Genomic DNA, 16249 nt, shown 5'->3' on the forward strand with positions numbered 1-16249 from the left:
GAAGATGTTTTCCAAAGGAGAAACAATTTACGATAATTAGAAATTTATAAAATGTCTTTAAACATGGTGGTAATGGGGATAAGAAAACACTTGCTGCAGTGTAATCAGTTATTAGCAGCTGATCATTTATCTCGATGGATAGTTGCTGCTGGTACAGGAGACACGTGATAAAAGGACTCTTGATTAACTAATTTGAATATCTTTTGAGAACAAATTCTGAGTTCTCTTTTTTCTCCATTGTAACGGATCCGTACATCTGCGAGATAAACATGGAATGAATATGGAAATGAATATTATTGTGGGAGTGGAGCCCTCGAACGCCCGTCCCAGCCCTGGCCCTGGGAAGCTGCTGGCCCGGGGTGGATCTAATAGGGAAGGGGCCTTAAAGAAGCTGGCTGGGGGGAGCTGTGGGATGCAGGAGAAGCCTGGGGGGTATTTGCCAGGATGTGGGGTCTGGAGGGGCAGGACCAGGCTGGGCTCTTTGGCCTCTCAAAGGAGCAGGATGGCAAAACTCTGGAGCTGCCTGTGAGCACCAACAGAACACCAGAGCCTGTGATAGCATCCCTTGATAGATGGGTTTTTTAAACACACAGCCTGTTCCTGCCTCCCCGGGAATGGGAATCTGATGCAGGTCTCAAATCTCTGCCCTCTGCGAGATCCCATTACAGCTCCTCTGATAACGCTCTGTAAACCCTGATTCCATTTGAGATGCTGAAACCTCACTCTCAGCATCTGTGCCCTGGACCACTGGTGGCCCTGGGATGGCCCTGGGGTGACCAGTGGCACCAGTGGGGACCAATCCCTGCTCCCTTGGCTGCTGTGCCATTTGCTGTGTGCCCATGGATGCCAGGGTTAAAGATGTGGCGGGAGCAGTTGGGAAAGCACAACAAGCGTGTGTTCCTCTTTTCTGGCACAGCAGGCAAAGGGAGGAGGTGGCTGCTGGTGGGGGTTCGGGGGGATCTGCTCCAGTCCCTCTTGGTTTCCCTGGCAGCTCCCAGCCCTCCGTGCCCTCGCCGCGTTCCGGAGCGGCTCCTGCTGCCTGCGAGTTATTCATCGTCCTCAGCCACTAATGGACTCCATTCAACTGCCTCTCCCTCGTCCCCCCCCAGTGTGATTCATGTAGTGGCTGGAAGCAGATTCCTTTTGGCAGTGAGAGTCCCAGATATTGTATATTTACGCATCATTTTCTTCCCGGGATCTCAATTTTTCCCTTCTCTCCCCCTTTCTCCTTTCAGCTCCGTCCATGCTCAGATGGGGTTGTGGCTGTGGCTCCATCACCCACCATCCCCTCTGCACATGCTGCTGAGGGTGGGGGGTGCTGGATTCATCCCCTCCTGCAGGAATGGGAAAGGGATGCTCAGAGGTGTTGGCACTGCTCCTTCTCAGCTGTATTTACTGCAGTGAGGAGCAAAGTCCACGTAGCTGTGGATGCAGTTTACAGGTAATTAAACTCAGCTTGGTGGGGATTTAAACATTAATATTGATGCTAAAGTTTTTAATAAAATATAGGGAAAGAGAGAAAGAGGTATTGATTCCTATAGGCTTTTTATTTTTTTCTCTCCTCTGGCTTCATTGTCACACAGAATGTGCTGATGTGTTGGTGAGCATGAAATTAGGGTGTCCTGTGCTGGCACAGGATCTGCAGATGGGGATTGCAGAAGGACAAATTGGGAAAGACTTAGGAAAATGCATTTGGGATTCATCTATATGGATGAGGCTGTTCCTGCCCCAGCCTTCCTGGTCATCTTCTGTGGTAGGCACAGCTTTGGGGAGAAATCCATTTCTTGGGAATGGCGCTGAGCCTCCAAGGTTTCTGTGTCTGCTTCTTCATCCTGTGTGTTGCTCTCTGCTGGCTCAGGACACAACCCCTTTGACCACCCTGCTGTCTGTGTGTCTGGGCTCATTCCAGCACCATTCCCATTCCCACTGTATCCTTGGGGGGTCCCTGAGATGCCCCAGTCCTGTGGTGCCACCGTGGCCATCCAGCCTCACTGCAGCCGTTCCTGAGCTGTACCAGAGGCTGTTAAAAACCTGCTGACGGCCGTTTTTCACTCCCTGCTTCTCTGTATACACACAGGACCCGGCTTTATCTGCTTTCTCGCCAATATTTTTTTATATAACAGTGAAATATTTATATTGTCCAATAAAAGGCAGTAACTTGCAATCTCGCGCAAATTCATCGGAGACCGGGAGCTTCGTTGTCTGAATTTTCCACCCGGCAGTGACCCCTGGTAATTGGCTCCATACATCTTTGGCATCAGGGATTTACATAGAGGGAAGGGGGTGATGGATGGCCAGAGGGGGCTGCTGGCCCCCTGTGCCCAGTGTCCTGCCCCACATCCCATCATGGCACAGCCAGGTGGGTTTTGGTGATGCCAGAGAGGAAAGAGCCAAAATCCCTTGTGATTCAGGCAGCTTAAATCCCCATGATGCTGGTGGGTGCAGGGCTGGTTTCATGGGAGTTATGAGGTTTTGCTGGGACGTGAAAATGGAGCAAACTACAAGTTCTTCAGGCCAGGACCAGCTGCTGGTAAAGAGGGAGGCAGCTCCTTCCGCCACAAACCAAATTTGCCCCAAAAATGCCCGTTTTGGGAGCAGGATGGGATTGGATCACCAGCAGCCAGAGCCTGGGGCACAGCTGAGCCTCAGGCAGGCACCTCCTGACCTCGGCCAGCAGCACCTCAGCCCCCAATTTATCAAAAAGCAATTAATGGCCACCCCCCCCACCCAGGTTTTTATGGTGTCTGTCTCTTCCCCCCCGACTGCAGGGCAGTAATTAGAGTCTGTCTAATGAGGTTTCCATAGCGGGAATACGTCCCCTTGCCATATCTCCCCACCAGACAAAGCTTTTGCCACAGTTTATGGTGCCAACCTAAATTTTTTCCGGCTGTTTTCACCCTGGTACAAGCTGGACAAGGACCAGGACATCCCCTGGGCTGTGGAATTTACCAGGCAGCACCCAAGAGATCTCTTCCCACCGCATCCGCCCCGTGATTTTTTAAATTCGATTTTATTTTTTTTTTCCCCTACATTCCACCAAAATTAAAAAGCCATCTATATCTTAAAAACCTTATTTATGAACACTTAAGCGTAAGTAAGTCATCTTTGGACGGCTTCCCTCCCTGCTGATGGATGGAATCTGGCACCGAGGTGGACCGGGAGGGAAATCTGGCAATACAATATGCTGTGCTTGACTATTTTGACACTCGGAGTGCGATGTTTTTTTTACAGTTACTGATGAGCTTATGGCACTGCTCCTTTTGGAGAAGCGAGGAGGAGGCTGGGGCTGAGAATATTGATTAGCAAGCTCCTGATTATCTCAACAGCCCTCTCGGCTTGCCTTTTCTTTTTGCGGGGAATACAGAATTCCTTCAATTATTCATGTGAGCCCCCTTGTCGATACCGCCAGCGCGACACCGAGCAGAACTGGTCCAGGGGAATTGTGTTCCTCAAATTCAGACTCCAGCCCTCCTAAACCCCCTTTATTTTATTTTCCCCCTATTTTTCTTGTTGTTTTTGTCCACCTTTTGTTTTAGTTTTGTTCCAGAAGGAGCTTCATGGTGCTGGCAGGGTGGTGGGGGGAAAGCGCAGAGTCTCATAAACATTTAATTTAACTCAGTTGGGAATTTAGGAAAAAAATGCACCTGAGGTTCAGGAGATCTGCTGTTAGGGAATTAACTCAGCAGGACAGCGGATTTTCCTCCCCAGCAATGAGATTTTTGGAGCTGTGGATGTGAGTGACTAACAAAAGGGAAGTTAACTGGCCACAAAGGCAAATTTTAGCCCCTAACCTTGAGGTTTGGGGATTTCTGGCTCTTGCCACCTCTGGTGGCTCTGTTGGGTGGGCAGAGCTGTAGGAAAGGGGCTCCTTGAGGGGGGTGCAGCATCCTGCTGGATGCAGCATCCACCTGGAAGCATCCCAGCAGCGCGGGAGGGAATTTTGGGTTTCGAGGCGTTTATAAAAAGCAAACGTTGAGCGCCTGGCGCGGAGCTGCTGGCACCCAGCTCGCAGCCCAGATGGGGGGAGATGGGTTGTTTGTTAGGAAAAAAAATGAATTAAAAAAAAGATGAGAAAGGCTGGGAAGGGGGGGGGGGGGGGAGGAGGAAAAAAAAAAGAGCAACTCTAAAATAGCTTTTCTTGGAGGCTGTGTGGGGAGGGGTGTTTCTACCAGCCTGGCTGGGTGGGAGGGAAAACTGGCAGCGTTGTGGGGAATGCTCAGAGGAGAGCTGGGCAACAGGATCAGGACCTGCCCTCGCCACCCAAGCTCCTGGGCATGATCCCCAGGCCTTTCCCAGCCTGTTGGCTCTTGGGGGGTTGAAATGGGGAGAGCCCTGGGAAGGACAGAGTGGACAGAGCTTCCAGGCAGGGCAAGGAGCCACCAGTGCTGGGAGGTGCCAGAAGGGGCCAAGGTGTGTCTGGGACGTGCCAGGGTGTGGCCAGGAGATTCCAGGTGTGGTTTGGAGATGCCAGGTGTGGTTTGGAGATGCCCAGGTGTGGTTTGGAGATGGCCAGGTGTGGTTTGGAGATGCCATGACGTTTTCAGGAGTTGCCAAAGCATGACCAGGAAGCGCGGTGAGATGCCATGCCTGGGAAATGCCTCGATGGAACTGGGAAATGCTGTGGAGGGGCTGTGGCACATCCAGGATCCCAGGATGAGCTTGCAGTGGGGGATCTGAGGAGGAACCAAGCCACTGGGGTGGGACAACATGGTCACAGCCCACCGTGCTGCCAGGGGAGGCTTCTCCATCCCGCCCCAGGTGCTCCACATCCACGTGAGCCTTGGCTTTGGTCCTTGATGCATGGCACTTCAGGACACCTCTTTTCTCCCTGGCAATTCAGTGTTTTCTTCAGGGGCTGCCTCCCCTGCTCCTCTAATGTGCTTGGATGGAAACCCCTGGAGAGCTGCTGGTGTTCCGAGCTCGCCAGCAGCAGCACATTAGGATCTGTCATCTGCTGAGCATTACCTGGTTTTAAATCTGTCTCTTCGGAGCCACGGAGCTGCATAGGAAAATATTAAAGTAAACAATAAGTGGATTTACACAAATGTGGCCGATTTCCATATTTTTCATCACTTCATTTTATTACTGGGTTTACTGATATGCTCATTTATTTATAGAGCAATCCAGTATTGATTCATTCCGATGCACTGTGCATAAACACATAAAAAGAGAGTGATAACAATAGGAATACATTTTCAGTCTCTTAAATACTGCATTTTTTCCAGTAGTCTTCATTAGATCCGCTCCGGGGACGTGAGCAATGTCCTTGGGGAAGCCCAGCCGGCCCCTCCGCCCAAGTGGCTCCGGATTTATGGGGGTGTCAGGGAGCACAGGATGCAATTCCCAGCCCAGCAGCAGCAGCTGCAAACCCAGCTCTGCCACCTTCCTTCCTGCCACCAGGGAGTTTTTCCACAGGAGGTTTTGAGGGGGGTTTTAGCCCAAAAAAATGTATTCTGCTGCCTTGAGGTTGGGTTTCTGGGCTGCTTTGGTGCCAGGCGGTGCAGGGTGGATACAAGTGAGGTGCTGCTGCTCCTGGAGCCAGGGTTAAGGGGGATCAGGACTCTGTTTTTCCACTTTTCCCCCTTTCTCCCCTCTTTTCCCTTCCCTCTTTTCCCTTCCCTTTTTTCCCTTCCCTTTTTCCGCTTCCTTTTCCCCTATCATTTTTCCCCTTCCCTTTAATCCTTCTCTACTTTCCTTTTCTTCTCAAATATTTTTCCTTTTTCCTCCTTTTCATCTTTTTCTTATTTTCTCTCTTTTCTCTCTTTATGCTTTTTCCTCTTTTCCGTTTCTTCCTTTTTCTTTTCTCCCTCTTTTCCCCTCTTTGTTCCATGTTTCCTCACTTTTCCCGCTTTTACCTTTTTCTCCCTTTCCTCCTCTTTTTTCTTCTTTTTTCCATTTCCCCCTCTTTTTTTTCCTTTTTTTTTTTTTGCCTTTTTTCCTATTTTTCAAATTTATCCCATATATTTCCCCCTCAAACCCCACTTTTCCTCTCTCCCCATGAATATTAAGCAGGGAGAGCCAAGTGCATCACCCCATAAACTAAGGGTGGCAAACATTCCCTCTCTGCTTCTTCCTCTAAATGGCAAGGAAAAAAGGGGAAAAAATAATTTTTAAATATTAACCTGGAGGGGTGTGGATGGGCTTGTTAGGCCCTTTCTCTCTCCTATTCCTGAATACATCTCCTAAATATTTAGGCTCTTACACAATATTTTTTTCCTCGAGGAAGGAGTAGCAGGACCAGAAGAAGAAGTTGTAACCACAGAGGATAAACCCAGCTTTTATTTTTTCCCCCCTCTTCAACTAAAGGGCAGCTCCTTTCTCTCCCCAAAAGCAGTTTAATGGCAACAGCTTGAGAGGGACAAAGTTTGAATATCCTTGTGCCGGAGAAAAGAGCAGAGCGAAAGCCCTGCTAATTACAAAAGTTGCTTTATGAAAGATAATTCAAAGCAATAATTTAGCAAACATAATCAAGTAGCGCAGATGGGGATTTTGATGAATAGTTTGCAACATGCAATTAGCAGCTCTTGCAGTTACATATCATTAACCCTCAGAGCACAAAAATTATTTTCTCATTATTAGATGAAAAGGTAAAATTAAGCTGACTAGACAGTAAAGGAACAAACTACAATTAATTACCTTCATTTATTACAGTCATTATTTTAAACTTATTTTTTTTTTACTCTGATAGATAGATGAAAACATCTAAATTAAAAGTTTTGTTCTGCTAAGTGGGAGGTGAAACTTTGCAATCCTCGGGGTGCGGGGCCAGCCTGGCTGCATCCCAAATCTGGGGATCAGTGGGAACCCCCTCATCACCCCCTTAATCCATGCCAAGGATGCAGAGCCTGAGCATCCCTGCCTGTATCCCACACCAACCTGGCCCACTGCTGTCAGCCTCACAATTTTCCCTATTTTGGCAAGAAAATATTTTTTCACAAGCGTAAATTTCCAGGAAAATATTTTTCATGAAAAGCAATTATGGGGGGATTGCAAGAAATCCTTGCTGGGAATTAACCTGCCCAGGTGGCACCTCCTCCTGGTGGTGGTCAGAAATCAGCCTGTTCCTCGTTGGGTTGGGTGCTGAAAACTTTGATTTTGAGATTTGTGGTGGTGGCAGATGGTTCAGAGCTGCCAACTGTCAGCAAATGCACTAAAAAAATAAATTCAGGGAAAAAGAATGGAGGAAAAAAAAAAAGAAAAAAAAAAGAAGGAAAGAACCAGCTCAAACAGTCAGTGAAAAAACATGGATTAAGTTATGGTGGGGAGGGTGGATAAGCTGGAAATATTTTCCCTGTTGCTGGTGTGGGTGCTCAACCCAAAAAATCCTGTGGTGCACAGGAAGGAAAGAGCTTGGGCAGCTTCAGGGTCATGATGATGTGGGAAAAAAGAGAGGAAAAATAACCTAATGAACTGAGTATTCTCCGTCTCTGCTCCCAAGAACTTTGCCAAAACATCACTGAACTTGTCAGGCAATATTACAACAAAATTAAGAACCAGCAGCAATTTTCTCTCATTCGGGATCCCGCGCTTTAGAAAGTAAATTATTAATGCATTTTTTTCCTCCGTTAAGCAGTTATTTGCAGCAGTCTTGGTGTATTTCTCATTAGAAATAACATCATCTAAAGAACTTTTATTGATTCTTCTTTCCCCCCCCCTTTTCTTTTTTTAATCTCCGAATCATGGACGTGAACAACATATTTCTGTGATGTTCCCTTTAACTAGAATTCTCAGGCTTTATTTTTATATTATTGATCTTTTTGACATGAATTGCTTTTTGGCCTTGTGAAAATCTTGGGAGCTGCTCCTGCCTTTGGGGGAATGGTGGGAGTTGGGGGATGCTGGGTGGGTGTGATGGGTTCGGGTGGGTGTGCAGTGGGTTTGTGGGGGGCGTGATGGGTCTGTGAGTGTTTGATGGGTCTGTGGATGTGTGTGAGGGGTTTGTGTGTGTCTGTGATGGATCTGTGGGGGCGTGGGATGAATCTGTGGGCGCACAATGGCTCTGTGCGCACTTGTGGTGGATTTAAGGGGTTGTTTGGACACTCGGGCACCAGAAGACCCCAGCGTGTGTCTGGTTCCTCGTGGTGGTCCAGCCCCATCACCCAGAGCTCTCCCAGGACATTGCCTCCTTCCCAACCTCCCCCTCCTTGCCACCCTCTCTCTCTCTCCCCAACTTCTTTACACATCAGCAAAAAAAAAAAAAAAAAAAACCACCCAAGAAAAAAAAACAGCGAAGCCTTGAATTAATTTCTTTTTCATCACTTTTCTTCAACATTTGGGGTCTCTGCTGCCGCTTTCTCCCCCGACAGCTGTTCCTCCACGCTGAAAAAGAGCTCATTTGTGGTTTACTGCCACCAGTATTTAGATGGAAATAACCCACTACTTATCCTGCACTTGATCTGGTGGATGCAAGAATAAACTCTCCGCAGATCCCGCGCCTCTGGAGCGGGGATGCTCAGACGCTCCGAGCGCCGGGGGAGTTTTACCATTTTTGTCACTCAATTATAATAATATTTCTGCTTCCAAATGTTTAAAAAGTTGGCTTCGGAAGGTATAATCATGGCACAGAGGCCAGCCTGACAATAGTAATTAATTAGGCTATTACGCATTCTGCAGTGATAATTGCTTTGCTGGAAAGTCACCAGCCATGAAAAGGACCCGGCGCGGAAATGTAATTTATCAGACGGCGGCGATCCCGTGCCGAGCCTCACCTTGAGCCCACGGGTGCTGTGCAGGGGGAAAAGTGGGAATTAAGAGTACCTGGGTGTTTAATGCACAGGCAGAGCTCACTCAGAGTGGGCACTGGGTTTGTGTCACTCCTGGGCATCGTGGTGATGGGGAGAATGGGAGCGATGCCATCCTGAACTGAACCCAGCTCCCCCACTTTTAGCCATTTCCTCCTCTTTTCAGCATGTTTTCAGGTGTTGCTTTTTCGGATGTGGATGCAGGGTTTGGTTCTGCCTCAAGAAAGTGAGAATTTAGGTGTTTTATTAGAATACCTTGATTTTAGGGCTGATGTGAGCTTTTCCCAGGTGTTTATTCAGCTCTGTGTGAGGAATTACAGCAGTTTCGGTGTTGGGTGAGCCATCCCTGTGTGGGACTCAGAGCTGCTCCAGCAAGAATCTCCCCCCTGGCATTTGAGTAAATTATCCCCCATCTGGAAAAGATCACTGAAAATGTTAAATATCTTTTTTTCTGCTGACATTTCCTACAAGTTTAGTGGGACTGTGGAAGAGCGGAGTGGGTGTCTGGCTCAGCACGTGCCAGTTGCTCACACTGGTGGTGCCCTGGCACTGACATGGGCTGGAATGTGCTGGGGCCCAGCACAGGGGATGCTGCAGGCTCCTTTCCCATCCCTCAATGGGGGTGCTCAGACCTCCACAGGGATTGCTGAGGAGAGGGAAGGGTTCCCCTTGGAAAATGCTTTGTCTCTGAGATGTGACTTGAGGGAGGAGATGCAGTGCAAACAGCTCGGTTTGGAGTTGGTTTGGTTTGGCATGGATTGGGGGTGCACGGGGACAGACACGGGGTGATGGAGAGGGAATGCAGAACATTTGGGCTGGATTTTTGCTTTGCATCCTTTGGTTGATACCAGCTCAGGGGAGATGCAGCTCTTCAGAGCAGCTGGGAGAGATCCAGGCATCCTCATGGCCCCATATCTGCTCCTGCTCCACCTCCTGTGCATTCCAAAGGGTTTGGGAATGGGGAGGTCACACAGGGCAGGTGCCACATCCCTACAAATCCCCCACCAGGGCTCAGCCCACTGGCAGATTCATCAGGCATGGATCTGTCCTGCCCCAGCACACAGGCAGTGCTGGCTCCTGGCTGCCTCCTCCCTCCTTTCCCCTCTTCACTATTATTATTTTAAAGCACCCTGAAGCCAAGCATTTTTGCAGAACGCCGAAGAAAAGCCCCCAAATTCCTCCTCTGCTGGAGCCGCGGTGCTGAGAAAGTGGGTTTGTGTACGAGCTGCTATAAAAAGCCTGGCTTATACAATTTTAACAATAGAAAAATGATCTTTGTGCTCCAGTGCCTGCGAGCTCCGGAGGAGAAGGAGGCTTGCTCAGGTGGCTGCTGGATTACAAATGAGCCGTTTGCTTTGGGTTGCAATGACAAGCCATGGCAATCCGGGCTGCAGGGGTGAGCCAGGAGCTCTGCTGGCACACAGGAGGGGGAAATGCTCCAGCGTGGGAGATGCCATCAGGCTGAGGCCCAAAGTTCACGCTTTGTTTCATAATTAGCCCATCGGTGGCGTAAGAGCAATTTAATTGATTATTTCCCTGTCATAACAGTGTGTCTGCTGGGTGGGCACCTCTTCCTCCATCGCTGGCTGGTGTGAGTGCCCAATTTGGCTCTTTCCAGCTGGGAATGGGTCACTCCCATCCCTGATGCTTGTGCCCTCATGTCCCTCTGCTGCCCCATCCCATCCACTCCAGGTGGGGCTGGATGTGAGGGGTAACCACGATGACCTGGTGGGCAGCAGCCCCTACCCTGAGGTGTCATTGGGCCTTGAAAAATTAAAGGGAGTAAATGATTCATGCTCATAAATGTTGGATGGGAACACACAGCAGATTAACGTCGTTGGCTTATTGGGATGAGGCTGGCGTGAGGGTCACCAGCACCCTGGTACCCCAACAGCCAAGGGGGACAGGGACAGGAGGAAATGTCCCATTCCCAATGTGAGCATCCCCTCCACCCCCAGCACCAGCCTGGCAGGGCTCTGGGCGAGGCCGCGCGCCGGATCCGGCCCGGCGGGCACAGCAGCGGGCGCGCTTCTTTATTCCTTATTTAAGCGCCGACATTAAATTATAATTTTCATTTACTCAGAGCGCATCAATGATTTAGGGCGACGTGACATGGCAGCAGCACGAGGAGTTTGGCCACAGGCAGCGACGGCTGCGTGGGGCACGGAGCCGCGCCGGGGGCACCCGTGTGTGGCTGCGGTGGTGCCGATCCCAGCAGCTCGGCCGGTTCCTCCCTCCAAGCCCATCCCTGACCCCTTTATCCCTCTCCCCGCAGGTGATTGCACTTAGTAAGAGCAGCAAGGAGGCTGAGACGGCTTTCCTGAGCGTTTACGCGCAATTGCTCGGAGCTCCAGGTAAGCAGCGCGGTGGCGACCTGGCTGCCTAACGAGTCGCGTGCCGGTGCCCCGAGGAGCCAGCGAGGACCGTGGCACCATCCCTGGCACCATCCCTGGCGCGGCTGGCACCGTCCCCAGCACGGCTGGCACCGTCCCTGGCACGGCTGGCGTCGCCCACCGCGGCCGGCGCATGGTGCTCTGGAGATCCCAGCCGAAGAGAGGAGAGGAAGCAGCTTTTGCCATCGCTGTGTTTCAGCCCCTGAGCCAAATGCATCTTGACATTAGGAAAGGAATACATTTGCTCAGCCCGTGTAGTAACACTGCGGCTATTCCCACTTGTCTGTTTGACGGTAAGTTGAGCGAAACGGCCGAGCTCCGGCTCGCAGCACGAGCCACGGGGACATCCTTCCTCTGTCACCCCGTCCTGGGAGGGGGAAACTGAGGCACGGGGCAGCCCTGAGGTGTGTGTTGGCAGAGCTGGTCCTAGGGATGGGTGAGGAGCTGGGAGCCCCCTCCTGCTGCTCCCCACTTTGGGGGATTTGGTGTGCGCCAGGCACGGAGCGTCCCCCGGCACGTCGGGGGCTGAGAGCTGCAAACGGCTGGAAACGCGCGGAAAGGCTCCTGCAGGGCCACTAATTCATTTTCCAGACATTTAGGAATAACAAAATGTTTTAATGATTTCTTAGGGGAATTAGGGAGACATATTTTTGTCCTCATTAAATTTTCTCCTGTGCTACGAGAACCAAATGTCAGCTCGGCTCTCAGAACCCAGTTATCTTCCCTCCCCACCTCCCCGCACTCACCCACAGGCTCCTCCCGCCTGCACATGGATGCACACACACATGCACGCCCCAAAACTCCTTCCCTGTGCTCTCTGCACTCCTCCTTCTCCTCTCTCCGCTCTCCACAGCATCTCTGGCTCCTCTCCTGCACCCCAAGTCCTCCCTCCCGCGGTTCATCCCCGTCTGTTCCATGTCCACATGTCTCTCGACAGGCAAACTCTTTGTGGAATACTTTCCAAGCGCCACATAAGTCCTGATTCGACATTTTTTGCTTTGAATGGCTGCTGTCAACACAAATCTCTGGCAGAGACTGTAACGGAGCCTGATTGCTCAGCAAGTATTTTGATAAGTGAGCTGGCTGTGTGTCTGTAATTACGGGAGAAAACCGTAAATCTTTTGGATATTGTTCACACAGATGTGGCGTGAAGGGAAGGGGGGGGAAGCAGTAAAATGTGTTAAAAGCATAATTAATGTCATTGTTGTTGGGGATGATTTGATTTAAGGCTGACTTTGACTCGTGGAGGGATTGGTAGGGCGCTGCTGGGTGTGTTGGAGCAGGTTGGGATGGGGTGGCAGAGGAGAGGTGACAGCACTGTGGAGGTGCTGTGGGTGTCCCATGGGTGCGCCAAGGGTGACCTGTGCTCCTCCTGGGGCCAGGCAGCAGCAGCAGCATGGAAGGTGGGCTGGGTAGAATGGCCCTGGCACTGGGATTAGCTGGTGATCCCCAGGGATACAGGTGCTCATCTGCTCAGGAGAAGGTGAGGAGCACTCAGAACTGCCCCTGTCCCTGTTAGTGAGCAACCAAAGGAGTGCCGTGGAGAAGGGTCTGGAGGAGGAGTCACTTGAGGAGCGGCTGGGGGCACTTGGTTTGTTCAGTGTGGAAAAGAGGAAACTGAGGGGAGCCTTCATCCCAAACCACAGCATCCTCAGGAGGGGCAGTGCAGGGGCAGCTCCAATCTCAGTGAGCAGGGGCAGCACCCAGGGAATGGCTGGAGCTGTGTCAGGGAGTTTTAGGTTGGTTATCAGGGAAAAGTTCTCCCCCAGGGAATGGGCACAGCCCTGAGGCTGCCAGAGCTCTGGGAACACTTGGACAACACTCTGAGGGTGGGAATGTTGGGGTGTCTGTGCAGGGCCAGGGCTTGGACTCCTGGATCCTTGTGGTCCCTTCCAGCTCAGGATATTTTGTGATTCTGTGATCCTGCTGCAGCGCTGCTGGTGCCACTAAAGGGTGGCCAATGACGCCAGCTAGTGGTGGCACTTATATTTGTATTTATTTATTTATTTAATTAATATATATATAAAAACTGCATATATAATGGATGAGGGTATGGAGGGATAGATCAGCGTGCCAGGGCAGGGACACACTTGTTTCCCAGGGGAGCTGCCTGCACCATGGCCCCAGAGCGATGCCCTCAGATCCTGTTTAGGCACACGTGTCCCTCGTGTCACCCGTCTGTGCTGCTGGCCAGTGTCAGGTCTAACCCGTCCCAGTGGAAGATGTGATCCATGGAGGAAGGGATTACACCCCAATATCTCACAGGTGGTGGCAGAGCCAGCCCCACAGCTGAGGATGGTGTTTCCCAGTGGGTGGGCAGTGTGGCATTAGCTCAGTGCAGTTATTCCAGTCCGGAATTTGGCATCTGCACTGCCCTGGCTGTTGTAAAGGTTTGTTCTTCCCTTCCCAAAGCTCTGTTCCCACCATTCCATCCCAGGCTGGCAGCTCCAAACAGGGAACAGCACACGGAGGGCTGCAGCTCATGGGAAGGAAAATGCTGACCCGAGGAAAATCCCTGGTGCTTTATCACTCAGACCCGTTTTTCCCATATTATTTCTCATCTTGGAGGCAGGAGGAGCTGCTGGTGTGGATCAAACAGGGCCTGTCCCAGTGTTTATCTCCTCACAGGCTGGCACGGAGCCTCCTGCCAGCACCCCCAGGGCTGGGGGGGACAGGGGGGATCCCAGCAGCCCCCGGAGTGCAGGGTTTAATTATCCATATCCTTATCTCCACTCATGTCGTTGTGGAGTTATTAATGGCTGTGGGAGCATCCAGGCTGGCTGGGGCTGCGCTGCATCACTGCCACCCCACACCCCTGGGTGGGGAACCAGCCTGGGCAATGCTGAGCTGAGTGAGACACACCAGGAGCTGAAGGATGCCGTGAGCATCCCCAGGAGGGTCCCAGCTGGAGCCACGTCCCTGCTTCAGTGACAAAGCTGACAGCACTCATGCCTCTGGATCCCTGTGGCCAGAATCCTGGCACAAACCTCTTATTCCATCCATTCATTTGTGATGTCCAGCAGAAGGAAGGGACAACATTCCCTGTGGAGGATGCTCTGGTCTGGCAGGCACTAATCCTGGGGGAATGCTGTGGGGTGTGATGCTGTGGGATGGCAGCAATGGGACAGACAGACACACAAATCCCATTTGGAGGAGCACAGCCTTGGCATTTCTTGTTTGCAAGGAGCATCCACATGGGCATGGACCAAATCTTGCATCTCCTGGGCGGGTTCACCCCCAAAATCATCTGGTGCTGTGTTTGACCCCCAAATCCCATGTTTGACCTCCTTCATCCCTCTTCCATCTCAGCCAGGGGCTTGCCAAGCAGCAGAGCTGCTCTGTGTCCCGTTCTGAGTGGAGGCAGCCAGTTGTTGGAATTTTTTTCCACCACCCACTGTTATTATCTTTTACCCTTGGATGCCTGCCACGTGCCGTACAGTAGCATGCCCAACTCCACCCCACTTCCCTGTTTGCCTAACTTTTTGACCCTGGAGAATTCAAATCTATTTTCTCTCCTCTTCTTTTCCACGAAAAAAAAAAAACCCAACCAAAAAAAAAAAAAAAAATCCCCCAAACCTACATTAACCTGGCTCAATAGGAGGCATTTTCTTGAACTTATTAAAAAACCCAGACTTGTAAATTAATTTGTTCATGTTGTACAATGGCAGTGCAGATGGACTCATTAGCATGCACACAACAAATAATTATAGATGAATTTTTAGCTGGCCTGCTTAATGGGCTTGCTGGGTTAATTATGTCAATGTATAATTACATCAGCCCTGGGAGACATAATGGCACACCCCGCTGAGCAGACACCAGCTAATGATGGTGTAATGCTGACAGAGGGAAGACGGACGGCTCCGGATGCACCTGCTTACCTCGGCACAAACCTCCATTGTCTGTGCCCAAAGCAGCCCTGCAGGAGCCACCGTGCCCGGGGAGGTGATGTCCCCATGTCCCCAGCCCGTCCCTCCGTGTCGCGGGGCTGGCGGGGAAAGGCAGGGATGTTCCTGTGGCTCCTGGAATGGCAGGATGTCCCCATGGCTGCTGGAAAAGCGGGACTTGGTGTGTCCCCACGGCTCCTGGAAAGGCAGGATGTCCCCATGGCTGCTGGAAAAGAGGGACTTTGTGTGTCCCCATGGCTCCTGGAATGGCAGGATGTCCCCATGGCTGCTGGAAAAGCAGGACTTTGTGTGTCCCCATGGCTCCTGGAAAGGCAGGATGTCCCCATGGCTGCTGGAAAAGAGGGACTTGGTGTGTCCCCACGGCTCCTGGAATGGCAGGACCTGGCGTGTCCCCATGGCTCCTAGAAGGGCAGGACTCGGGGGGTGTTCCCATGGCACCTGGAATGGCAGGATGCCCACATGGCCGCAGGAAGAGTAGGACTTGGCATGTCCCCATGGCTCCTAGAAAGGCAGGACTAGGGTGGTGTCCCCATGGCTCCTGGAATGGCAGAATTCAGGATATCCCCACAGCTCCTAGAAAAGCAGGACTTGGTGTGTCCCCACAGTTCTTAGAAAGGCAGGACTAGGGTGGTGTCCCCATGGCACCTGGAATGGCAGGATGTCCCCATGGCTGCTAGAAAAGCAGGACTTGGCATGTCCCTATGGCACCTGGAATGGAAGGAGGTGGCATGTCCCCACAGCTCCTAGAAAGGAGGAACTCGGGGCATGTCCCCATGGCTCCTGGATGACAGAATTCAGGATATCCCCACGGTTCCTGGAAAGCCAGGACCTGGTGTATCCCCATGGCTCCTGGAATGGCAGAATTCAGGGTATCCCCACAGCTCCTAGAAAGGCAGGACCTGGCGTGTCCCCCCATGGCTTTGGGCAAGGCAGGACCTGGTGTGTTGTCCCCATAGCTTTGGGTAACGCGGGATCTGGGGTGTCCCCACGGCACGGGGAGGTGGGAGAGGGCCTGTGCAGGACCATCCCTGCCTCTCAGCGCCCATCCCACACCCCACAGACCCCGCTCCTGTGCTGGAGGCTGCCCGGAGCCTGGAGGATCGGCTGCAGCAGCTGCAGCGCCTCGAGCCGGAGCCGCCGCCGCCCCTCAAGGATCTCAGCCGGCCCTGGAAGAAGCACCCGGAGCTCGGCAGCACCAAAGGTACCGGGA

The 16249-nt window shown here is 51.6% G+C and overlaps 1 protein-coding gene across 5 annotated transcripts in view; it reads left to right on the top strand.

Moving 5' to 3' along the window:
• The window catches only part of CUX2 (cut like homeobox 2), a 62848-nt gene that overhangs the window by 34249 nt on the left and 12350 nt on the right, over positions 1-16249 (top strand). For 4 of the 5 annotated variants that reach the window (XM_058036690.1, XM_058036691.1, XM_058036689.1 and 1 more), the window contains exons 2-3: positions 11017-11095; positions 16100-16240. In XM_058036690.1, the coding sequence (XP_057892673.1) occupies positions 11017-11095; positions 16100-16240 (220 nt within the window). Of the gene's footprint in view, positions 1-11016; positions 11096-13761; positions 16241-16249 lie in introns of those variants that run through there. The other variant, XM_058036693.1, reaches the window with a different exon arrangement.

Source organism: Melospiza georgiana, chromosome 18 (genome assembly GCF_028018845.1).
Source record: "Melospiza georgiana isolate bMelGeo1 chromosome 18, bMelGeo1.pri, whole genome shotgun sequence".
NCBI lineage: Eukaryota > Metazoa > Chordata > Aves > Passeriformes > Passerellidae > Melospiza > Melospiza georgiana.